Source organism: Syngnathus acus, chromosome 16, assembly GCF_901709675.1.
Source record: "Syngnathus acus chromosome 16, fSynAcu1.2, whole genome shotgun sequence".
Taxonomy (NCBI): Eukaryota; Metazoa; Chordata; class Actinopteri; order Syngnathiformes; family Syngnathidae; genus Syngnathus; species Syngnathus acus.
The window spans coordinates 14,141,449-14,167,883 of NC_051101.1; the positions used below are offsets into that span (position 1 = coordinate 14,141,449).

The 26,435-nt window shown below is 45.0% G+C and overlaps 1 protein-coding gene and 1 long non-coding RNA gene across 3 annotated transcripts in view; one reads left to right on the forward strand and one right to left on the reverse strand.

Annotated features, from left to right (window-relative positions):
* Positions 1-450: 450 nt before the first annotated feature.
* On the reverse strand, positions 451-24,512 carry LOC119135701. Its single transcript, XR_005100600.1, has 3 exons — positions 24,422-24,512; positions 20,673-20,765; positions 451-569 (listed from the first exon to the last, which is right to left on the reverse strand). It is a non-coding gene; the product is annotated as an uncharacterized LOC119135701 (long non-coding RNA).
* LOC119135700 (glutamate receptor ionotropic, kainate 3) overlaps positions 24,253-26,435 on the forward strand; it is a 52,188-nt gene continuing 50,005 nt past the window's right edge. For both annotated transcript variants that reach the window (XM_037273477.1, XM_037273478.1), the window contains exon 1: positions 24,253-24,953. In XM_037273477.1, coding sequence (XP_037129372.1) covers positions 24,845-24,953 — 109 coding nt within the window. In that variant the 5' untranslated portion in view covers positions 24,253-24,844. The remainder of the gene's footprint in view (positions 24,954-26,435) is intronic.

The window sequence follows — 26,435 nt, forward strand, 5'->3', positions numbered from 1 at the left end:
GGAAAATAGACTTTTTATCGCACAGTCAAATCAAAAGGAGAATAGAAGTTCATGGGGGGGAAAGCAGAAGAGTTTTCACAATAATGGATTGGCTATGATAGTGTATAGAGTGCAGTACCATATGAAGGAGGATGAGGCTCACAAATGAAAAAATCTTACCAGCCTGAAAATTGTTTGAAATAAGAATGCAGTTCGGACAAAATAAACCTACCGGAAAAGGGGTGAAAAGAGCAATTTCTGGGTATCAAATCACATTCGAGGTCAAATGTTTGAGAATTTTTTAAAAAGATAAAAAAGAATCTGCTTGTACTGCGATCAATTAAGAATGTTATTTGATTTGGGTCTTTTTAGTCATTGTTTAGTCATTTTAGTCATTCTTTTAGTACATGTCTTGTTTGGAACAAAAGTCCAAATTTCATCAGGACATTTTTAAAAAGTGAACTGACTCACCCTCCTCCACATTGCATCAGCTGACAGAATCCTTCAATTCCCTCTCTATACGTAGCTAGTGTACGCTCATGGCCAAATTTTTTCTTTTCCTCCAGGATTGCCTCCAGCCTTCCCATAACCTTGAAAAGAATAAGCAGTAGAAAATGGATGAATTCAATGATTTTTTTTTTTTTTTTTTTTGTCCCTCTAGGACCACCGTACATTCCCCTTTGTGTGGCAATGCATAATGTAGCTCACTGTACGTTGAATGTTTTGGGCTCGCTATTATTTTTCACCAGAAAGCTGGCAAAGGGCTGAGAGGACCCCCTGCAGACGCTTAATTGCTACTATCTCAGCCTGGCATACATTTTTTGTTCTTCTTCTAATGTGTTTTTTGGAGGGACGCGAGTGAACCCTGCTCGAAAATATGTCTCTTGAAAGCAGCTGTTGAGCTTGCGCTAATCAATAATTCATAAGGCCTTTGCTTATTAGGTCTTGGCCCGACCGCGACGCCTGTTCTCGTGCCCGTCTCCGAGTGGGATGAGAGGCAAAGCTGCGAAAGAAGTGTCGACTTTATCTGGATGCTCCGCCTCTCCCTCCCGCTACACTTTGGTGACTTCTCGACGCCTAGCGACCCCGCTGGCATTCCAACGAGGAGGCTCTCGCTCTCGCTTGCTTTTACCGGTCACTGCCTAATTGTTGCCGGGATGACAAGAACAACACTCGACCTGCAAGCACAGTTCTGCTCCAATGGGCGGGGACAGTGGCCCAGCAGATGGCGCTGTTTTGCTTTTTTCCCCCCCAGGTGCAATGATCAATTGAGTCATCCATTCCTAAAGTAGTCAAATATTTGGATAATCAATTCATCATTTAGAGTCTTTGTGTATTTAACATCTGCTTTTACCAGGTTGGGAACAATGAGCAACATTTTTGCTAAGGCTAAAATATTACCGTAACCACGCCCCCTCCCTCCTACAAAAAAAAAAAAATGGCCCAAAGTTCACATCTGCTTGCCAAAACTTCCGCTGGTTAGTTGTTTATTTTTCCAGTGTTTTTTTTTTTTCAGCCTTATCAAAAATTCCGCCTTCAGAATGATTTCACAACACGCTGAATTTATTATGGAGTCTGCAGTGCGTCATCCAGAGATTTGGCTTGTTGCTAAATGAATTCCTCTCCGACAATGTTGACCAAAACGGAGCACTATTATTTGTTGTGTTGGAGCTCAATGCATCATATATTTAATATAAGTTGCACATTTTTGTTGTTGTTTTTTCCGCCACTTATAATTCAAAACACACATGCACACCTCGGGGAAAACAAAATCCCGCAGAGACTTCATCTGTTCACTGTTCTCTCTTTGGGCTTTAAAGAAACGAAAGAAGAGCACCACTCCGTGAATGTTGACTTTGTCTCTCGCCTTTCGCCAAGAGGAAGCGAAATCTTCTGATGTCTCTGACAACTCTGAGTCATTAACAATGAGCCCAACAGCTAGATACGATAAATAAATAAAACGACAACAACTGCTTGACTCATTTAAAGTTAATTCTTCTCCGGTTTGTGTGTGTGTTTGAAGTCAACGGGCAAAAAACAAAACACTTTTTGGGAATGTTTTCATTGTGTGCGACAAGCCTCGCTCCATTTGTAGTTATTATTCTCAATATTATTTGATTTGAAGAGCGGCATGAAAGGAGGAGGGAGGGGCGGGGGGTGACAGTCCAAAATGTCGAACAAAGCAGGAGCCATTAAACACGGCGCGCCGTACAAGTTCATCAAGTTTATGTTTATTGTCGGGAATATCATAATGTCGTATTCTCTTTGAATCGTCAACGAGAAGAAAACAAGTTCAATTCTTAATCCACCATCTTGCGTCTGAATATTAGCAACGTCTTTTATTGTACTTGTACAAACAATTTAAAAAAATAAATAATCTGGAGCAAAAGGTCTACACACCCCAGTTGAAATATTTTGTGACCTACGAAAATGACAACCACAAATATTCGATATATTAATATAATATATTAATAATACAATATATTGTGATTGTTATCGCTTGCCACTGATTGGCATGTTAAGTAGTGAGGCTCAGTGTGTGTGTGTGTGGGGGGGGGGGGTTACGGCTGATATAAATAGCAGCACTTTTACACGGCCGAGTATACTGTTGCTGTCGGAGGTTGTTTACGCCGCCCCCCCGCGAACCGCCGCGGCCCTCATACTGTCACATGCGATCGGCCGTCGACGGCCCGTTCTGCCGACACATGGCGGAAGAACAGATCGAGAGAGAGGGAGGGAGGGACGTATAGAGTGGCCAAGGCCCAGGAGCACCAGCAGTCAGTGGCGTTCCTCGGCACGGCCAGCTTCCAGATTGACAGCTGACTGGAGCGCCGCTTATATGGACGAGAGCCACTGACAGACGATTGGCCGGGTCTGAGAGGGGCGAGCTTGACTCCAAGCGCACATGACTAAGCGGCCCCAAGGCAGGTAGGGAAAAGGCCCTGTCACAGCCGATTAGCGCATCCCGCTTTCCCGCTCGGGGCCAACACATCTGTGCTTAGACATGGGAAGTGAAAAATCTGTGGTCGGCGGACTAAAATATGAGCTGTTCCGCCTGTTAGAGCAACAGGGGCGAACATGACTTTTCGTGTATCCCGAGAGAGACACGTGTCGAGACATTTTGAACAATAAAGCCCACAAGGCTGAGGGATGAATTTTCTGCTAATATTCAAGACCACATCCAGCCCACAACTGCTACAAACTATAATCCCAAAACAACTGAATGTCATTTTGAGATTCTTTCCTCAATGACAGCAAATTGATCTGAAGGCGTCCCCCTGGGCTCCGTACTTGGTCCCCTTGTTTTCAGCCTCAAAGCTATCCATCTTGGTCCCCTTCCTTTCAGCCTCAAAGCTATCCATCCATCCATCCATCCATCCATCCATCCATCCATCCATCCATCCATCCATCCATCCATCCATCCATCCATCCATCCATCCAAAGCAAAGGCCATTTGAAAGCTGTTTTCTTCTGAGCGAAATGTTGCAATTGTTTATGAGGTACGTATATTAAGAAAGTACGATAGTTATACAAATGTATTGAGCTTAATGCTTTGGCCATCACAGGAGTTGCTTGCAGTGAAGGCATCTGAGGAAAGTGTGATGGGCTTCCTGTCGAGTGCAATGAAGAAAGCTCAGCATCAGCAGCAAACGCTCTTCATCATCAGTACGGCAGCTTGTCAAGGAGGGGGAGATGAATAAATGTTACATGCTGCTGAGGCTGCACGACGCTAACCGCACATTAAGATAACATGAATCACACAGGGATTAGGTTGAAGATTGAAGTTGGAGGGATATACCGCAATATTTATTACTCTAACAACACTTCACCCAGCTATTTTTTGGGGGTCTAACTCTTGTTGATATGGGGGTGTCATTCCCATGTCGACCACTAGATAGTGCCACACATTAGTTCGAGTGTCAATTTGTAAGAAGAAGAAGAACAACGTAGTTTGGAACGTAAACACGGCAATGGAGGGATAAACACTTCTCAGTCTTTCCCTACACATGTAAGACCATTTCAGTAATTGATACACAACTTTGACATCTTTACTCGAGCATGTCGAATAAATTGGCTTTCGAAGGCCTGTCTACTATCGGGACCACATTACATGAAAATTGCAATTCAGATATCACTGCCAACAACAACAATTGAAGACTCATATCACCCCCCCCCCCATCATTTTCAACCCTCATTGCGACGGGTGCGTTTTTAACGTACATTTGAAATTGGTCACTCAAGTGCCATTCGGTGCAGGGACGGCGGCGGATCAAGCGCTGGCTGTTGTCATAGCAACTGTCAAGGGAACCCAGGTAAGGGCACTAATGCTTACCTCTACTGTGCGCTAGGCGAGGAGTAAAGGACCACTCTCCACTCTGGGTCTCCGTGTCACCAAAATGAATTGTTGCCAGTAATTACTATCAGCATTTACAATCCATTTAATGCCTTTGGTTCATATCTGCAACAATAACGCTAAAGTCCGATTATTCTGTATCGTCCGGTAGTTTCTAAAAATTGCTTTAAGGTGCCATGTCCTAGCCACGTGTCAGGTGTTGCTTGGGTGAAAAGATGCACATCATGGCGACTCCAAGTCAAAGGCAACGGGGAAAGAAAAGAAGGAAAGAGCGGGCGGGCAGCTGTGTTTGGCACTTGAGGGTGTTCATGGGAGGCGGACCATTTGCACTTAATGCAACACGAGTGGATCGAGTGAGTCACGGCGACATTTAGGTTGAATGCTTATTGGCTCAAAGATTTTGGAAGGTGACTCATATTTCTTCAAATAGTGCCCCAATTATTCAGAAGCAAAAAGCTAAACGCAGTATTAGATGAAAAAGAAATTGTGAAAACTGCCTCAGCTGGGAACTGAACCAGCGCGTCATCTGGACTGTCTCATTGAAAATTAATGGGGAATTTTTTTGAATGGAAAATGGCGACTTGCGCAAAAACTTTGAGTATATGGAATAAGAAAAATAATTATAATATCATAATAAATAATGAAAAAATAAATTCCAAAAAAAAAAAAAAAATGCTTTAAGTGTTGTGAAAGTGTGGAGTATGTTGAAATTGGAATGCTGTTAATCAGATGTACTATGTGAGAGTATTGAGCAGACAAAAATGTGGATATGGAATAAAAAATAATACAAATAATAATAATGATAATAACATATGGAAAAGTAGCTATTATTCCATAACTCACTTTTTGTTCTTTCGCATTTTACACCGACGTTCCCGACTACAACCTCCCCACAAAGATGTTATTTTCTTCTTTGAATAGCGATCCATCTTGCTGCCCACTCAGTCGAACCCGGCCTCTCTCTAATTAAAGGTCTTTCCAGTAAACTATTGGCAATACCATCATCCAATTTGTACTCGCATTTAATTATTGATTTGGCATGGCACCACACCCTCGCCTTCCCATTTGCGTGCCGGGCACGGGGCGAGGCGGGGCGGGGCGAGGCGAGGCCAAGCGGGGGCGCTCCGAATATGTCTCACGGTCCCTGAAGGCCTCCGAGTAATGCAAATATTAACATGGCTGTTTCTACTATTTGAAGCTGCAACAAGTGCATGCCAAGTGAGCACGCCTGCACGCCCGCTCATGCATATTCATGCGCTCCCTGCAGGCATTCATTACTAATCCTGTTGGAACGTGTGTATGTGTGTCGAGCTGGGAAGATGTGCAGACACATACATGAGTCTTTACACGGCCAATTAAAACATTCCATGTTCTATCCCACGTGGGAAGCATGTGGACATGAGGTTAACAGTAATCAAGGGTATTCAAGAAGCGCTGATAAAGAAACAGTCATTGTTATGATTGTGAAAATAAGAAAGGCTTTGGATCATTTCAACTGGCGCTCCACCCGACTCGACCTTTTTAAAGGTTCAGCGATTATTGGTGAAAGAACAAGCAAGGATATATTCATCCATCCATCCATTTTCTGAACCGCTTAGTCCCCACGGGGGTCGCGGGAGTGCTGGAGCCTATCCCAGCCGTCAACGGGCAGTAGGCGGGGGACACCCTGAACCGGTTGCCAGCCGATCGCAGGGCACACAGAGACAAACAACCATTTGCACTCGCACTCACACCTAGGGACAATTCGGAGTCTTCAATCGGCCTACCAAGCATGTTTTTGGGATGTGGGAGGAAACCGGAGTGCCCGGAGAAAACCCACGCGGGCCCGGGGAGAACATGCAAACTCCACACAGGGAGGGCCGGAGGTGGAATCGAACCCGCACCCTCCTAACTGTGATGCGGACGTGCTACCCAGTGCGCCACCGAGCCGCCGCAAGGATATATTGTATTTTCAAATATTGTATTATATAAATCATTTCTTATTTTTATGTATATTTATATCTATTATTTATATTTGTTATTTATTATATATTATGATATTTATAGCATATATTCCTTTTATATATTATTTATTTATGATATATAAAATGTCATCCCTTTGAGCCGAGTCGAAGAATGGGATCAAAAAATGAGGGCGGAGCTCGACACCTGTTTACGTCACTCGTGTCAAAGTTCCGATTTATTTTTGCACTGACGGTGTTTTGAAGTAAAAATGGATTTGGCTCCAAATGACTGAAAACATTTTTCATGTACGGTTGAAGTGCCATGATTTTGCACTTGGGGGAATCAAATGCAATTTGGGCTGAAATGGTAAATAGATAATCAAATTGTTTACAGGCATTACATCAGAATTAGAAATCCAAGCGTTCCGATGACGCTGGCAATCATTTGCCCCATCTTCTTCCTCTCCCGGCTAACCCGGAGGTGTCGGACTTCATCCTCCGCCTTGCCGCCGGAGGTGATCTCGCCCGGTTTGATAAATGATGAATTCCGGAAGGATGGCCCGGAGTCAGTCAGTCAGTCAGTCAGTCATTCGGCGGACAGAAAATAGCTCGCAGCTCACATGACGAATGGCCGCCTCGGCCCCCCTCACGCCCGCTTTGACCCGGGGGGAAAAATAGCGGGCCTAGCTGTGCTCTTTTTGTGGCTCTCTCCCTTTTAAACACGCAGATGGGCTGTCGCTAATGCTGACAATTACCACGTCCGCCCACCGGATGAGTACATTTTCAGGGGACAGATTTAATTCCTTTAACATACGGCCGAATTGATTGTTACTTTGGCAAACATTCATTAAAAGACGCGACGTTTCCTGGCAAGCTGCACGCTGATGGAGAGCAGATCATTAGAAGGCCTTTGGATCATTTTAATATACTCTGTCGACAGTGCTCCATTTAGCAGCGACTGACTCCGGTAGGAGGACCCCGACTGCAAATCAGCACAGTTGAACTGTCATTTGTAATCAGCTGCACTAAAAAATAAAGAAACAGCTGTGGGGTTTCACTTTAGCTTTGAAGATCACCCAGTCATTGTCAGCATTTGAATGCTCATAGTAGGCACATGAATTTAAAAAGGCGAGCGTCAGGGGAACAAAAACTCCAATTGTTATGAAAATGAATTCACATTTTTAGCAGAAGAAAAACATTTGAAACGTTGACAATCGTTTTTTATCTTATATTAATTACATTCTATAATTTATACTATATTGCTATGTATACCGTAATTTTCGGACTATAAGTCGCGTTTTTTTTTCATAGTTTGGGTGGGGGGGCGACTTATAGTCAGGAGCGATTTATATACATATATATGTTTTTTTTTTCACTTTTTTGGGCATTTTATGGCTGGTGCGACTTATACTCCGGTGCGACTTATAGTCCGAAAATTACGGTATATTAGATTCTTATAAATATTTCTTTCCATAGAAAAGGCAAGAAGACACATTTTTGTGTAGAATTCAGCTGAGATTTACTGAAATCTACAATCGCGGTTATGAGTGGCTCCCAGGGCCATGTTAGCTCAATAGCAATGATCACCCTTCTCCGAATCAATTAGGTCCCTATTTTCCCCTCACTCGTACGTATCGACACTTTGATAGATGGCATAACTTCAGGCTAGCGCGTGTAATTAAACGCAGTGAAAGGGAGCCGGGCCGGAGCAATCCGGCATTACAAATGGCTTCATTTTCCCCGGACGTAACACCAGACGACTTCACCTTGAGAAAGGCCTTCATAAAAGTCAGCTCTTTGTTGTAAATGTGAATATAAGGCAGGCGAACCAAAAGAGAAACGTGTTGATGGATTTCAGCCAAGGAAAAAAAACACGGAGCTCGCAAATCAAGCGGCACGCAGATTGCATCTTCAACCGGCATTGATTAACTCGCTTAGAGGATGACCACCATCCAATGTCTGTGCAACATCAACGGTGTGTGTGTGTTTTGCAACAGGCTTTAAAAGATATTAAACACACTTCTCCTATTTGAAATGACCCGATAGCTCCAGAGACATTTTCTTCAACATTCGTTTCCAGCTCGGGTTGTCCTGAACACTCACTCAAGAATAAATAAATAAATAAAGAGAAAAATAAACACAAATTCAAAAATGAATTCAATAAAAAAACAAGGATGTTTTTCACTTGGTGTAAAAGAATAGTTGGGAGGAAGGGCGGGGGGAGGATTGTCTGGAGTGGATCTGGTGGGGGTGGGGGGGCCAAACCAGCCGAGGCTGACTAATCAGACTGCGCTCGGGAGAGTATTAAGACAGACGTGTTGAGGGGAAATGTGACACCTGGAAATTACACAATGTAATGGAATCAGCCAAGTGGTAAATGTAGCTTTTAAATAGGTTTTGTGTTCACCATTAACTTTCCAGACACTGATTGTTGGTGACAGCGAGGGATGGTCAGCATGTTGCCCCCGCCGCCTCCTCCGACGGTCGGGCGGGCCTCCACCGCAATTACGTACGCACGTGGCCGGAACTTTGGAGGACTTTTGGGCGACTTCCTCGTCAGACGCAGTCACCTCTTAGCTTACAGCCAACCAATTTACACGAGGCTTGTTTGACATCAGCGAACGTATCCATCGTCCTTAATTTGAAGCATTGCTGATTGAACATTCCTCTTGAGTTTTTTAGAGCTAATCGTTGTACTCTTCTCCATTTGACTTCTTTGTTCTAGAGGTGCTTTACGTAGAGCACAGTCAAATCATTTCATTTAATCATCTCTTTCCGCTAGCTTAACGAGTGTCAGACGTGGATTTGAGGGCATTGACTGTCAATTTGTCGGGAGAACAGGAAGCCAGAATATGAATATATAATGTTACGGCACGCATTCAGACCCAGATAAAGGTCAACATTTTAAAAGCTATCAGACACGCGTCCTTCATGAAGGAACGTATGCGCTCAGCGAGTCATTCAAGCATCAGTACAATAAAGCCCAGCGACTGTTGACATGCGCGGTCATAGCGGCGCTGAGAGACAACGTCGGTTGACATTAACGAAGGCGGCGGCGGGGGCAACGGCCGCTGCCGTTAAAGCTGTTTTGCTGAAGTCGGCGGCGACTGAGCTGAACGGCTACGACGTGATGTCGGCCGCCGCGTAAATTCCGTTGAGCAGGTGAGCGTAGAACAACTAGAGCAAATCCCAACTTCGCAAGAACACAGTTTGATCATTTGCTAACTAGCCCGACTGTGTGGCAGTCACACAAGCGAGAAAGAAAAATACCACGGTTACGATACCAATCACTCATCCAGCTCAAACCATACCTTTTCAAGATATTTGTCATGTGCTGGCTTTGACAGCAGCCTGTTACAGCGCCATTTCTTGGATCGATGTAACCTTATTTTGTCCCCTTTCAAGCACAAATGTACAAAAAATTGCCAATTTTAGTCCGTCCAGGCAGTGAAAACGTCCTGTTGATTCTGGTTGGCAACACTAACTCAGTGGGCGTGGGGTGTTAGCAAAGGTCAATGGTGAGCCAGGAAAGGCATGACCCTCATCTGGTTGTGGTGCCAATTATTGAAGGGATGCTTGTTCTAAAATCTCCATCGCGCCACCTCTGTCTCTCAATCTGCGGCATGCATCCATCCATCCAATCCCTGCGCCCTTTTCTCCCTTTGAAGATACAGTCCGCCAGCCCATGTTGTGAAAGCGATTGTAGATAAATCCGAAATCCGTTATCGCCGTGTCTGTTGACTATCGACGCTCGCCATCTGTCTTTGCCGATAAGACTCGTCTGGCGCCGGCCGGGGCTTTGGAAATTGTTCACAGGCGAGCGGACCATTCTAAGCGGGGCGTGATGAACCGTGTCTCATTAAAGATTAAATGTGTTAAATGTTGAGCCTAATGGAATTTCTACTTGTTCAGCCATGCGAGTGCACTCAACGGAGCTCTCGATACATGTGAGCTCAATGGCGGAGTTCTCATTTGGTTCCATGACCGTCCAGTGGCGCCGTTCAGTCATGGCACCGAGCAACCTCACTCAGTATTATTGCCAATTTCAAAAAGGACTTTATTGCAACCGTATCTATTTGGTGACGTTTCCCATCCCTCAAGCGGCTAGCAAAACAATCACGTGACCTTTTGCCTTGTTCCTGGAGATGACCTCCAGGTCAGGTCAGCATGTATGATTTCTTTTTTTTATCCGCACGATGCAAGATATCGTACCAACGACAACAGAATCTCTCCTGTGGTAGAGCGTCAGTGCCTACGGTAATTGGCGTTTGACGGGATACCGTAACATGCTGTGAAGTTGTTTAAGTTGCTTTTGTATTTTAATGAGAAAATATATAGTATATATATATATATATATATATGTATATATATATATATATATGTATAAAATGTATATATGTTTTTTTTCTTTAATATATTGACTATGGACAATTTCTTGACAGAATTAAATAGAAACATGTAGTTACATGGGGTAGAGTCAGATAAGCTTAGGCTTCCTTCTACTCCCTTTTTGAACAAATATGATTTTATGATAAAGGAAAATTATAATGCAATATCTTTTTTCTTTTATATTCTATTGTACTATGGAGTTATCATTTTTCTGTATTTTTATTTTTTTCTTGTATTTCTTTAATGTTCGAAATAAACGTTTTAAAAAAAAAAAAAAAAAAAAGAAAAAAAAAAAAACAAAAAAAACATCAGTCGCCTCATTTCCCACCCCCTCGCTCCGTCAACAAAGGCTCGGCTTCAGTTTCAGCAGCCTCCCATCGCCAAGCAATCGGGCGCTTCACTGTTCTCCGGCGGTAATGACCCGTTATTTCATTTCACGCCGTTGGATCGTAGCGAGGGATCCGTGGGGGCGAAGAGCTGAACTGATCATGGCCTTAACTTTCGGGGTGCCGAGCCCCAGCCAAAGTATTGACCGGACGGCAATTTGAAAACGACAATTTGCCAATACACACAAAGGAGACTCCAAACCTGTACCTTAAGTCCCGAAACCTTCATCCTGACTCTGACCAAACCTTAAACCCAGCAAAAAACCTGACCCCAACCCGCCCTTAACGCTAACCTGAGCACTTAGCGACCATCCTGACATCCAAAAATCACCCGCTTCTCTCCAATCCTATCCTGAACGAATGCTTCTTGTTTTGTATGGTTCCAACGTTCCACCTGCCTCTGTTGTCTGAAGCGCTGCAGTGGCAGAGGAAGTGACAGCTTTGTTAGCGTTGTTGATATTTTTTTTTTCCTCTCTACCTCAAAACGATTCATAGAACACAGCGAGCGATACAACCCGCCCGGGAAAATAACAGCCGGCTGGTGACGAGCAGCGGGGAACCTCGGGCTCAGCCGATGCACATCTGTCTGGGAGCTTCGGAGAAAAGCCTTGTGCATTATTAATAACGAAGAAGCTGAAGTCCGGAGACGGGATCCGACACGTCCGCCGTCTCAGGGTTCGGACATTCGGCTCCTACCTACCGAGTTGACCTTCAATTACTTGGACATTGGTTCCTCGCCGATTGTTCTTATTTTTGTACTTTATGGCCGGAAGCAGCTCTGTCAAGTAAGGCACTTGAGGCTATTTTAGTGCTCATTAGTTTAATTGGCAATAAAGCGCTATTATTTTTGCAGCCGCAAACGGAACCTCGGAGCCATTCCAAACGTCGTCTCTGGGAGAGCAAATTAAAAAACTGTCAGCGGCGGTTTTCCTGGATTTGCGCCTTTTCGTCCTGGCAAGACGAACGTTAATTACAGCTGAGGGGCGAAGGAAGTTCATCTTATCAACTTCTCGCACCGAAGGAGTCCGTCGCTTCCCTTTTGCTCCACATAATGAAACATTTGTGAGTTTTGATTTTGTTTCTCCACGCTCCATGAGGCTTTTTCATGACTTGGTGAAAGAAAATAAATAAATAAATAAATAAATGATGAACTCAATCGAAGGCGAGCGCTCTTCTCCTTATTTCCAGCTGGCGTGAATTATTCATACATGTACATACAGGTTGCTGCACATGTGGCCGGCAAAACAACCTGATGATTTCTACACATACGTTAAGGATGCCGTGATGGGAAGTCACCACAGACACATCCTGTATATGGGATGGAATCCCACAGAATTTTGTCTTCTGGCTTTGGATTTTTTTCAATTCAGTGCAGAATTTGGCTCGAGGCTGTCCGAGGCCTTTGAGACCCAAAATAGCACATCGGCCTCACAGTTCAGAGGTTGCGAGTTCAATTCCACCTCCAGCCCTCCCTGTGAGGAGTTTGGATGTTCCCCCCGTGCCTGGGTGGGTACAAGCGGTCAAATGATGGAAGAGAGGTCAAATCAACAAGCTCTCTGTTGGAAGTGAGAGTTGCAATTTCCACCAGTAGCGGATGTGGGAATGGTTTCTGTATTGGATTGAAGACCCCCTGACCAAGCGAGATCCAAATTAATTTGAGAGCAGTTATCAAGCACGAGGCCCGGTTCAAGAACGAGATGTCAGAGGTTGTTGGCGAACGGGCTCGTTGGCGCTCCTTCTCTCCCTTTCCGAGCGTGTGCGAGTGTATCTCGCAAGGCAATGAGACCTTGGACACGGGAGTAATTGATTCCGAGAATCTTCGAATCAATTGGCGGACAGCTGGGGCCGAGGAGATTAGAAGTGAAGCGAGCAGGCAGGCGGCTCGCCTGGAGTGTAGTCAGACGGAAGGACGGACGGGCGGGCCACGGAGCAAACAGTCATCTCAGGATTAGAGACCTGAGGGAGATGTCGCTGTTTTCTCTCATTTTGCCACACCGGCCACTTTCCTTGCAAAACGGCCGCAATCCGTCTTGAGGGCATTGAAAACAAGGAGAAAAATTAAAAGCTCCTGCTGACATCAAGCTTTACGGCAGAAAACGTCTTTGGAATAGGTTGGATTCCCCGCATTTCCTTTTCTATAAAAGCTGATTGGAAAAGAAGCGGCGGGCGGCTGTGGAGCTCCAAAAAAGGAACCACTTAATCGAATGAAGTAAATAAAACGTTGACGTGTTCAAAGGTCATTTGTGTAATTGTTTCGCTCGGACTGACTGCGCAGGGCTCGGACCCCCTTTGGCTGAACGTTGCCTTTTTGCCTGATAGCATTACGCCACTTGAGTAAAGCTGTCATATTAATGCTGCTAAAAGTGCCGCAAGATTTAAAAAAAAAAAAAGAGCTTGGCTGTCAAAACGAAAGCTTAATAAGTTGCAGTTATTAACAGATTTTTTTTTAGATACACAAAGGCTATTTACAACTACAATTAATATTTTTCATAAAGATAATGCAAAGATTCTTGATTGCACTTTCTGCTCTGTGTGTGGAACATCATCATCATCATCGCATTTTTAGTGCTTAGTACAGAATACAGATTGCTCTTGTTTTGTTTCTGTGATTTGTTGCCCCGAGGCATTTCCACTTTTTTATTTCTTGTAGTTAGATAATGTTGCCGCCACGTGATATTTTTGTCGTGGGACTGACGCAAAAACAATGAGAAGAAAATCAATAAGACTCCTTCATCACGCAATCAATAACTGAACTCAACTGAATTCAATGACACATTTTCCATTTTTACAAAATCATTTTGGGGGGAGGAATTGTAAACAACTCTGCTCCGAGTCCATTTTCATTACGAGCGCTTGTTGGAAACCTGTTTACTTCCGTGAGAGAACAGCAGCTCTGGACTAAAGAGAGATAACGGCCCGCCAAAACAGGAGCAAGCTGTGCAGCGCTACGCATTTTCGTTCGACGTCATCGACAACTCATCATTATGTCGTAGGCAAGACGACACGCACACAAAAGGGCCAACAAACCAAGAATGGGACTTCAGCAGTCACTCAAGTAGCAGAATTTGCAGACTGGCTGACTCCAAAGTGCACCTCGTTTTCATTTCATTACTTGAACGTGGTCTGTCCGTCGAGATTAAAAGTGCAAGGGCAAGGATCTCCCCATCAGCATATTCCCGCCGAAGCTAAGATGAGACTTCTCATCGCGGTCACATTGATGAGACCAGCGGAGCATTTGCATGAAGGTAATCACAACGTCGTTCCTCATACGGGAGCGACTCTTGGCACCGTCGTCGATGACCCGGACGGGCAAGTCATGCTAAGCCGTCAAGTACGATGAGCATACCTCCGCAGACGTGTAATCGGCGGGGAAGCGCTGCCATCATGTTTCTCATTAGAGTTGTCGACACAACCAATCACAACCCACACGAGCAACGTCCAACAGTATAAAACACGACAGATGTCAAGGAGTAGTATCATGACGGCGGCGGCATAGATTTCATTTCAGATTTGCTTCGGCAGGCTGTTTAAAAAAATGCGGAGGGCACAATGTGAACCCCGGGGCCCGACTTTGAGACCCGTGGAGAGTTTACCGTACACAACTTGGGTTTACGCCTTGACATTTGTGTTGTAATCCAAGTGTAATGAGGGCTGATGAAACTGACATTTCCTACCGTGGCCTGGAGGGTGAAGGTAAGGAAATTTCAAATCAATATTTTAGATTCGGGGGTTGCGAGCGGGGCTGGAAATGCACCGGCGTGTGTGCAGCGATCCAAACCCCAGATCAGGATAGGACATTGGGAGAAAAAAACAGCTCAACTTCCGATTCTTGCCTTTCAATTGAGATGGTAAGAAAGGAAAAAAAAAAAAAAAATCCAGTCAGCGCGCATTTAAATAAGCAAGTAAGGTCGAAAGTTAACCCCGAAACATTCTCAAGGCATTTTTTGCCGCTGCATTTTGGCAGGAAGTTAATCCGGAGCGTCACCTCTTTGTCTAACATAGCCCGTGGCGGTTATAAATCGATAAGAGCAGAATCATATAATCGCGCCGTTGCTCCAAATCCTCGCCGATTACTTTCACATCCCCACGGCAGACGCTGACCTCGGCCGGAGAAGACGAAACCAACGAGGCTCGGCTCGGATTTGTCGTCACGTTTTTATTTTATTTGTTTATATTATTATGGATATTTTATATATTTTTTGATTATATTTTATTTTCATGACTATTAATCAATTAAAAGAAAAGCAATAAAAAGCAAAACAAGCAATAAAAAAGCAAAACAAGCAATAATACGGTCTCACTAAAATCTTTGTCAGAAAAAGGACATGAACTCGAAAAGAACTGCTTGCTTGTGTCATTTTCCGCTCGATGGGCGGGATGGGACCAACAACATTCCATCCGAATCGTACACGTCACTTTGCGCTTAGATCTTTGCAGGATTGTTAATTCCACAGTCAAAATAAGGACAACCTAGAATAGAATATCATGGCAGTGGCACAAATAAAAGTAGCAAGTCTTGAAAAGTCATCATCACCTGAGCCACACGCAGCCGCGTCGTTATTGCGGCCGACTTGAAAGCCGAGCGCATTGTGTGAAGTCGCTCGATCTGTCAGGTAATCCACTATTAATTACTGCCTGGGTAGCTCGCTTTTGATTGCCGTCTTCTCCCGACGATTTCAGGGTTCGCAGACGTGTCAGTGCGGCGTGTCAAAAGGTTCGCCATAATAAGCACTGTGATTAAATGCTTCTCTCAGGGCTTGTAAACTCCGACGGAATAGAAACGAGCGCCTTAATTAAATGATACGCCGGCTCCGGATTTACGAGATGGCAAAGTTGAGTCGTCGGTTTGTTCCGACATCGACCTCTCCCACGCGAATCCCCAGCAAATAACATTTATCTCGCGGCTACCGTGCGCTGGCCTTTGGCCCCGTCGGCTTACACACCAGACGGCGATACCGTAAGTCCGAGTCAAACACGCCATTATGCCTCGACTTTTGCTCTCCCGTGCCTGGGGAAAAGGAATTGAACAATCATTCCGTGGGCCTCTGTTGGAGATCATCTCCAAGGCTAAGGTTCAGACCATGTAGTGCAAAAAAACAAACAAACAAACAGAAATAAACGATGAGCACAAGGCAACATCTGCCCTGTTTCATAAAGTATATAAATCATAAAGTATATAGATATATGAACTATATAATATATCAACTGAATGGCAGTTGAAAAACACACCCAAAAGCAAAACAATAATAATCAACCACGCCTTCGAAGACTTTTCCCAATATGTGCCAGTTTGACAAAAGTGCTGATTGCAATCACAGTGACTCTACACAAATCCCCTGGCCGGCCTTCTAATGGCCGGAATGCCGCCCGCCATATTGTATTGTCATTAAGCACTCGGCAGCTGGTAAATACAAATCCTTTCACCTTTCACTTTGTGGCCTCCGTGGATAATTGCTGTATCCACTCCTCCAAAGCTCTCCCGTGGGGACAGACGGACAGACGGACGGAGGCGGGCAGGAAGCCGCCGCCGCCGCCGCCGCCGCCGCCGCTGTGCTTGCCTTTGACAGTTTAATATGGCGCGAGCTCCTCTGGCCTTGTACATATCAGCTAGCTAGGGCTGACAGGACAGACAGTGGCTAATTAGACCTTTGCAACCTCCCACTGGTCAAACACTTTCATGTGTGCTCTAAGAATTGAAGCTCTAATGTTATAAGAATAAGGGAAGCAAAGAGAACTTTGCGGAAAATAAACAAAAAGAGTCCAAAGATTTCATCAGAATTGGAATCCAACTAAAGCTAACTCCATGATGCTAGCTAGCATGTAGCATAAAGCCATGCGACATAAAAACCACTCCATTCACGTGTTAAATTATTCAACACGAGCAAATCACCTTCACATACCGCAATACGTTTGAAAGAACTAGCGGAAAATGTTCGAGTCAAATGAGTTCATCATAATCTTCTATTGAGACTACTTAAAACAACTTCAGGGAAGGAGATATGAAAGCATCGCTGCGCTTCTTTAAACGACGCGTGGAATGAAAATTGAGATTCTCGTCAGGTCGTTCCTCCACATTGCCGACGCAGATAAGTAAAGCGGGCGCTCTCAATCACATTATTTCCCATAGGACCTTTACAGGATGCCACCAGCGGCATTATAGGTTAATTTATTCCTCGGAGACACTTGCCTGGTGAGTATCTTCAGTCATACTTATATGTAGCACCGCAGCAGAATGAATCATTTCCAAAGTTATAAAGCATCTGCGGCGGCGTGCGTATGCAAAATAAAACGAAACAAAACAAAAATGAGTCTCTATCTGTCTTTTGGAATAATCCCGGCAAGAATAACAAACCGGCATTGTTATTGTCGCGGTTAATAACTCCGCAGCCTCTACGAGACAATTAATTCCCAATGTTTTATTAATCCGATAAAACGCCACATCATTTCCAAGCGCAGACGCATTAACGCATGCGCCGTTTGGCCAGCCTTTTTTTTTTTTGGGGAATAGCCGCTCCGATTCGGAGTTGCGAGAATCAATGCCAAACATTGAGCGTGTTGATGAAAGTGATCTGAGGTGAGCTCATGGCGTGATAAAAATCACACGCCGCGATCCCTACCATTGACTCCGGCCAGTCGATGTATGCAAATGTCATTTGTAGCTTCCGTGCAGGAGCAGGAACGCTGATTAGGACAGTAGGAGTGATTAGAAGCAAGGCTGCAGAGCGTCCAGACATTCACTATCTAGTTTAACGTAGGGAAGAGAAATGAAGAGCGACTAAGACTTGTTGTTTTGGAATAGTCAATACCATGTACTATGACTTTGAATCTAATCAGTCTGCCAAGCCCCGACAGACGCAATTGTCGACACCTAGCTCCTGAGCTTCAAATAGTTTATCTTTCAAACCGCCGGATCAAATGTTTGGAGTGCGTCCGTAGATGTTTCATATTTTGACTGAAGGGTGATTTTTGCTCCGGCACACCTGCGAGACACTCACCGCTGGTTGCTTTTCCGCTCCGCTTCACACTCATCTGCTTCTATGATGATGGACAGCGCATACGCACCTTGATCTCCACGGGGAGGGATCGCCGACGCGAGGGCATAAATGATCCGAGGAATACGTTACGACCGGCTTGTTCAACTTTGTCTCCTCTACTTTGTCTTCGCCTGGGAAAAAGCTTGGACAAACTCAACACTGGAGTTAATCCCGCCAGATTGATAAACGCGTTTAGAGACGCGGGCCCTCATCATTCAGGACTTTAAACGGAGGCACTCGTTCAAGAGCGCATGGCTACCATGTCATTAAATGTTTTTCCAGAGGTAAGGACTGCTGAGGGGTGCAATTACTTTGCGGTGACAATACGATAGCGCAAATGTCTGCTCCACACTGCTTAGCGCACCAATCCGACAGATTTGCAATTAGCGAGGCGCTAATGGATTGCCGGGGACGATCGGGCAACGTAGTCGTCATATCGGAAGGATACTACACTATTTGCGCCTTCAAACAATATTGGAAAGAGATTATGGATGGTTTTAAAAATGACTGAGCAGTCAAGTTAACAGAATTCCATCTTTCTTTCGTAAATATTTGGTGATGATACCAAACTAGTATGGCGTCATACACAAGCGAGCCATGTTAGCTTAAGTCGAGAATGGTTATAGCATTTTAGCTAGCGCTCAAGTTCCATTTTCCATTTTTTCGAACTATCAGGACTGTTGCAAAAAAGAACACTGACGTTTGTCGCTGATGCGAGAAGTCAACCTGGATTTTCGTCAGCACTCGGGTCATTTTTCATCAGCGCTCTCTCTACCAGTTGTACAGATTCAGTCTTCATCATCAAACATTCAGCGACGGAAAAACACGGCGGCTGGCTTTTGAATCCAATGAATCTAAATGTCTGCTGAGCTTTTTTGGGGGGACACAAATCCTTACAGATTTGCCTGAGTGTGCGTCAGGCCAGATGGTACAAGCGCTTTCAACCGCTTTAAGCCGCTGCGACCTGTCTGAAATACACCAGTGCCAAACATGAATTATGAAGTCGACACCAAACGCGTCAAACCTCAAGGTCCCTTCCAACACCCAAAATAAACAACCCCGACTTCATTTTCAGACCTGTCTGCTAAGCGTTTGACAAGCGCATGAAGCCAAATCAATGAGGTAGCCATCAGAGGCTGGTCGGACTCAATAAAGTGTGACAGACGGGGCTACAAACGCATTGCTAACATGCGCGCTTTCAAGCTACACGACGTTACCGGGGATCTTTTAATGGGCCATTGATTTAAGCAGAAGTCCATGAAAACATGGTGGAAATGCGCCGCTCGCTATTTATAGTCCGGATAGAATTAATTTGCCATTGTTTGTGTTCGACAAGGTCGTCGAGGTTAATTGAGTCTTACCTCAAGATATGGGCCGTGAGCCACGCGTGGGGACTTTACTGTATATTAATTTTAATTAATATAAAAGGAGCGAGTGGCCAGCCTGGCCAAGCAAGCAAGCAAGCCTAATGACGGACAAATGCTGTGTAAACAACAATAAAAAGGCGCACCGGTAGGTATCAAGTCACGTCGCTTCAAATCATACCGCTGCCCGTCTCCCGGCTGACGCTGACAGATGGGCCACTAGTGCGAGTAGCGAGAAGAAAGCATGGGTCATGAAAGATGCGTCACTATGGCGGCTTTTCGGGCTGGCGCACTTTAAAAGACGCCAGCTAGCCAACATGCTTATGGATGCAATGCCTTTGGCCTTTTCCATAGTCCAAATCCATAATTAGTGGAGTGTCAGCGGATTCTTAAGCCAAAACGATACTTTGAATTAAGATCGGCACAGTGACAAGAACCGCCGTGGACGGAAAAGTCATCATCGAGGGTGTGACGTCTGGCCGGCGCCAATCACTTCGACAAGTCCAAATTTATTGGTCGTGCTTAGGGATTTTTTCACTTGATTCAGTCTTTCATCCCAATCGATAATTAGGAAGCGCAAAGTGTATCCATAGTTTCCACCAAGGGACCGTGGCAGAAATTCTATCGTCTGATAAATGGTGATAAGAAACGCGACTTGGAGGCCATGGATTGGTCTCTCGCTCGTGTCTTCTTCCCGTTTGGTGTTTGGCGGGAGATAACGAGGAATTCCCTTTCTTTCGGAAGCCTTGGGTTCACCTTGGAATTATCGAATCATTTTCTCGAGTGTACGGCTTTTTGTATCTAGCCTTTATGAGGGGGAGAGGCAGAGATGTAACAATGGGCTCCAATCACAACTATTGCTTTCACAGCACCAGAGGTCGCTTGATAATCGCTGTGTAGCGGTTATTGTATCGCTCGTTATAAGCCCGTGTGGGATTGAACAGCGACCGGGCTCTGGCTGGACGGTAGGGAGGTCGCGACCGCGGGTGCGGGCTTGGCGCACTATGGGTCAAATGTAATCGCAAAGGGTTAGTAGGGAAATTAAGAAGTGGTCAAGGACTGTCGGGCGGAATCATTGGTGTGTGCTTGCTTTGTGTCATTTCTGTTTGCATTCATTCTTTTGTTTAATGAACAATGTTTTTTTTAAAATATTTGTCTTGGGTCTGCTTTTTGCGTTCCACATTCACGGCATTGCCATTTATGTCAGAAAAAAAGCCTTGTACCTTTGAATTAGGAGGCAGGAGGGGTTTTCCAGAATGAACATAGTAGAGTCCCGTTGATGTTTTTTGGTCATCCTCCGTCGACCAGGAAGTGACCTGCCAACATACAATCGCAAACGGCTTTTGTGAAACCTTGCTGGACATTTGCAGTTCTAGTTTTGAAACAATCTTCCTACGAACTTGTCAGCATTGTTCTTACGTATGAAAACTCCAAACGGTTTGTAACAAACTGACAGCACCTCCCAAATAAAGAATCGTACAGATCCGAGAACCCTTTTGCATCCTACAACATGACAGATGGGATAGATTTACTTGAGCTAGCAGGAAGAGCCGTGAAGAAAGCGAGAGCCTCAAAAGAAAGGCAAATTGTCCAAATTCCGACGCATCTGATCCTAAAACGGTGTCAATTATTCACCTGGCTGCGAAGTGTACTCCCAAAGAACCACTACGAACTGTTGAAACTGTGCCTGTGTGTACAAACCGCTTGACAATTTGAAGGTGTAGTTACTAAAGACATATGCCGGGGACGATACGGACGATAAGTGTAATCGTTCAATTGATAGATCAGGAACGCCGGTCGGGAATGTATTACGACTCTGTCCCGCTCTCATCTATATCCAGCGGCTGGCGCCCGCTAGCAGTCGTTTCCCCATCTCGCCGACTGTCCGGATGACTGATGGGCATCGCGATGGGCTTCCGCCCGCCCGCGAACGTGCCGCGCCGCCCACCGCGGACTCACATACATCTGGAGCGGCCCCGGCCAGCGCCAGTAAACGTCGCAATCAGCGCGAGAATTGGGCCAATTCCTCATAACCTCGTCCGCCGCCGGCACCTCGCCTTGAATCATAAGGCTGCCGCAAATGCTCCAATCTGTCAGCGCCGACGGCGACACGGCCGCCCCGGTGCGGCTGAAGAGGTAGAACTGACATATTTAATTATCTGCGTGCGCCCACCCCAAAAAGCCGACAAAATCCTGCCGCGGCGACGTATGGACCAGTGACAATTACGGGACACGTGAAATGTTTTAGTTCCAAGAAGGTGTCAGAAAGCACCAACTTGAGTGCACGTCATTGAAGTCGACAAATATGGAAGGTTGCTTTTGAAGCGTTGTCACCTTCTAGATCAACACGAGTGTCGGCTTGTTTAAGAAGTTGACTTCTTGTGTGGCGGCGCAGAGACAGACTAAAAGAAGAAGTGGCTTTTATAGGCAGGCCGTGCTTTTTGCTAAGAATTGAATATCGCAAATATTTGGGTCGAAGATGTTGCTGTTTCAATATACAAGAAGGAATTTTGTTTTTTGAGTGGGTTCGATAGTAAAGTTGAGATGGAAGTGACAAAAATCTTGACGCAAGAACGCTGTGCCTCTTCAAAATTGTGGCCAAAGTAAAACTAAAAATGTTTTTATCTGGATTTATTGAAGCGCCTCAGTCTTACAATATAATTTGCATTGACGCTTCGATTTTTGGCTCTTCTATTCACACTTTCTGAACTGACGGCTAAATCAATGAGAACATTTCTTTTTTTTTCAGGTTTCATTTCTTTTTAAAGATCAGACTGAACAGCAGCAATTTTCCCTTTGGAATAATCGCAAAACCCGGCGCGGCGTCTTCATGTGGGCCGCTCTAGCAGAAGAGCGGGCTCTGAAAGGTGTCGCCTGGAAATTGATCATCTTCTATTCTCCTCTCACAAAAATAAACAAAATGTGCCGATTGATCCGGCGGACTAAGTACTCCTCTTGTCAGCGTTTCCAGCCCACACAATGGAGACGCATGTTTCTGGGGCCATTAGTTCTGACCACCTTGCCAGATGAGGCATCGATCGCCGGCCCGCTTTTGTAAAAGTGACGGCAATCATTTGAGCGCAAGCCACGTGCCGGTCTATGTTGATTCGGCCGCTTTGCAACAACCGCAATCAACATCCAGACATGGTATTTGTTGCCAGAGATGTTTTGTTTGTATTATTTTTTGGTTCCTGTCACCCATCATTAAAAGTGAGATTGCGAAACGGATCAAAACTCACATGTGATGTTAGCAACAACATTTTAGCAAAGTGGTCTTTCTTAAACTCTTTAGACCATGTAAAAAAAATTTGGTTTTTTTTAATTTAGTTTACTTTAACTTACTCTAACCTTTTAGACCATGTAACTCTTAAAACAATTCTTATTTTTTAGGGGTTAGAAAAGGAGCTAGAAATTATTATTATTATTTTTTTAAGTAACATTACTTTAAGCAATTAAAATGAAGTAGCATAGTAAGTCCAAAGACCTTTTCGCACGGCACTAAGGAACATTGGACTGAAACGGCATGACTTTTTGCTTTCTCATTGTTATTATTCTTTGAATATCTTTGTTGAACTGCCTAGCATGTGCCCCCATTTCTTCTATTTTTCCGTACACATCTTGTAAATATCATCTTCCATTAGCACCAAATAATGACGAAATGAACTCCAGTCACTTCATGTGTGTTGCTCTGCTGCAGCTGTGTACAGTTTTGCGTCCGATAGAGCAGCGAGTCAATGAATCTCGATAATGCGAGAGCCGGGCCACATAACTCACGTTGATAGTCCTTACATTGTGCCAAGAGGCAATAAATCTGTTCTTGGGTTAGGGTGGGGGGGGGGCATGAATATGCATCGGCAGTCAGTCTGGCTTGTTCCCGCTTGCATCATGATGCACCCCCCCGCCACACCTCCGCCTTCCAAACAGAGGAATAAAGGCAATGAGCCGCAACGCTATCTCATCAATGATGTTCTGCTAAGCGCAAAGATTGAATTGTGCCATTGTTTTGTTTCGACAGAATTGCAAATCGTAACGGGGGGGAAAAAAAAATATCAATTGCGGCATTAGGTGGAATATAAAGTGAGTCCGTCATGTTTATTCACTCTGCTGATGTCTCAATGGATGGCGGGTTGATAGGGATGGATGGATGGATGGATGGATGGATGGATGGATGGATGGATGGATGGATGGATGGATGGATGGAGAAGTAGGTGGGTGGCTGAAGGTATGAATGGAGGGATGGATGCATTGCATAGGTTCAGTTGTGATCTCAATGCAAAAGTAAACCTTTCGACAACATCCGTGTACACAAAATGCAGCAACACACGTAGACAGAAAACATGACAATACTTCAAGGCATACATTAGTTCATAGATATTGGAATAATAATATTACTGCAAGTTATCTGCTTCAGTCTTTGCCGAGTTTGTATTATTGGTGCATGTTCTATAATGCCCTCTGCTGGCCAAGGTGCACCATTCAGAAGGAGCAGCACAATTAATGAAAGCAAGAAAACAGGTCATTACGATATGTTTTTTTTCCCGCACCAGACTGTGGTGATATTTTTCTTTTTCCAAAATGTTTGTTGGTTTTGGGGGCTGGATGGCATTTATGGCATTTCCATTCCTTTCAATTGAGAAAGATCCAAATAGAAGACAATTGATTGTGAACAAAAATGTGATATTGGTTTTGAAAAAGAAATCAACTTCTCAAGCAGTATGACAGCCCTTCCTCACTCCCCACTTTACGCGAGCGAGCATGACGCGCACCCACGGCTGAGCCGACTTCCCCATGCACGGCTCTCTCTCGCTCTCTTTCTCGATCTGCGCCACTCGTCCTTTGCGCACGCAGTAGTCACGTACGCCGGACCACCTGCAGCCCGCCTCGGCCGCGCGTTGACGGTCTGTGTGCGCGCAACCCGAACCGAAGAAGAGGCAGGCGCCTTTTGTGTGTGTGTGTGTGTGTGCTCGTCCACCTGAGCATCGCGGAACAGCAGTTGAGACATTGAGGAGCGGAGCGCTGGACCTGACCTGGCCGGATCACTTTGACTCGTCTGTGTCCGCCGCTTTTTGTGCGGGTGCGCGCGCGCGTGTGCAAGTTGCGCGAGAGTGTGCGCAAAGCAAGCAGTTCACAATTGCCTCGGAAGTGGACGCAGACGCGGCACGGCACTTGGTGGAGTCTTGTAGCGCTTTTCCCCCCTAATCGAAGCACGTTTTGGGCGAGGGGGGGGGGAAGAGACAAAAAAAAGATGCTGCAACAGCGACGATGAGACGAGACTTTGGTCACGATGCCATTTCGGTCCTGATGCGCAATTCCTAAGTGCTCTTTTTTTTTGGGGGGGGGGGGATTTTTTTCCACACTTAAAGGGGGAAAAAGTGGATCGGGTGACTTTACAAGCATGCGGCACACTTGGCGCTTTGGGACTACTTTGGAATACTGGACGTGGTTGCTCGCGTGTCTCATGTGGATTCGATACTCGTGCGGGATGCCTCACGTCATCCGGATAGGTGAGTGGGGCTTTTATTGACCATTTCAATCAATCACATCAAATGAGCCCTCACTGGCTGAAAAGTAACAGGATGTCTTTGCATCACTTCATAAGTGGCGCAATGTGACCTCCAAAGCGCAAATCCGCCCCTGATCACAAGAGTTCAGGTGTGGGATTTAAATCCCACTGAATCGAGTCAGCTTTGCGCGTCCCTGCAATCACTCAACAATGCGAGCATTGGTGTGACAGCGGGGGGATGGATGCGTGTTGTTTTCTGGGTCCCTCCGGTGCAGTCGTGGTACTTGATGGTTGTTTTTCTGGCCGAGATGAATTTTTTGGGACAAGTGACAAGCTGCTTTGCATTTACACGCCGAGAACGGAAGCGTCACAATGCCTATTTTGGCCACATAATTGCGTCCCAGATGTCACATTGTGCAGCCACGTCTCGCATATGCATAATTGCGTCGCTAGATGAAAAGAAAATGGGCAACAAAATGTCCTGAAATTGCAGCTCAAGTAAAAAAATAGACCAAATTACATTTAGGATGTAGTCACAAATATACAATTATGAAAAAGACTACCGTCAATTTGATTTGGGTTTTTACAATATTCCAATTAAAAAGTTGCGTTCCAACAGGCCAGACTCGTCACTTGTATGCTCATTTCCATCTGGGAGAAAAAAAACTGTGCAAAGTGAGCAGCACAAACACATTGACGATGATCGACTGCCGATGTCTCCGGAGAGCCTCGACTTCTCTGACATTGCCGTGTCTCGGCATCCCTTCAATCTCAAACTATTTTTGTGGAGTGGGGAGGGGAAAAAAAAAAACGAGAAAAAAACCCAACTTGACAGACGAGTTGTATTTTTCTTTTTGAAAGGCAAAAAGAACAATGTCAAGGTGCTGAGACAAATGTACCTTGAAGTGGCACAGTCACACCATTGCTTTTTATAGACTGCCATCATTGCATCAGTGTCGTACACCACTGCGTGTGTGTGTGTGTGTGTTTGCGTTCTTGTGTGTGAGAAGGTTGCAGAATGTGTCCAATGTCAAATCTGGGCGTGAAAAAAAGAAAAAAAAAAGCCGAGCACAAAACAAAATGGATTCATAGTGCACGGCTTGGCTTGTTTCTAAAATAAATTTTATTTATCCAATCACAACATTAGGTCGACTGAAACGACTGGAGTTTCCTCCAACGTTACAATTGCGTGGCCATGAGAAAATGTGCGGAATCCAATTTTTGGGTTACCTCCATAAAAGCAGCAATATGTTGAATCATTTCAAATCCATCAGGAGCCAGCAGAGGGCGCTCTTTTCAGCGTCGCTGGCGCCCGTGCGCACCTCCACCCAAGTGCCATCTGGGTAATGGTGGGCATCCAAGGTGGACTTGTCGCCATTGATTGGGCCGCTTTTTACAGCACATTGATCTAAGTCAAGGCCAGATGGCGCTTTGGTCTGGTTCTGCTCGTTCTATTTTCCCGAGACAATGAGGACTCGCGTTT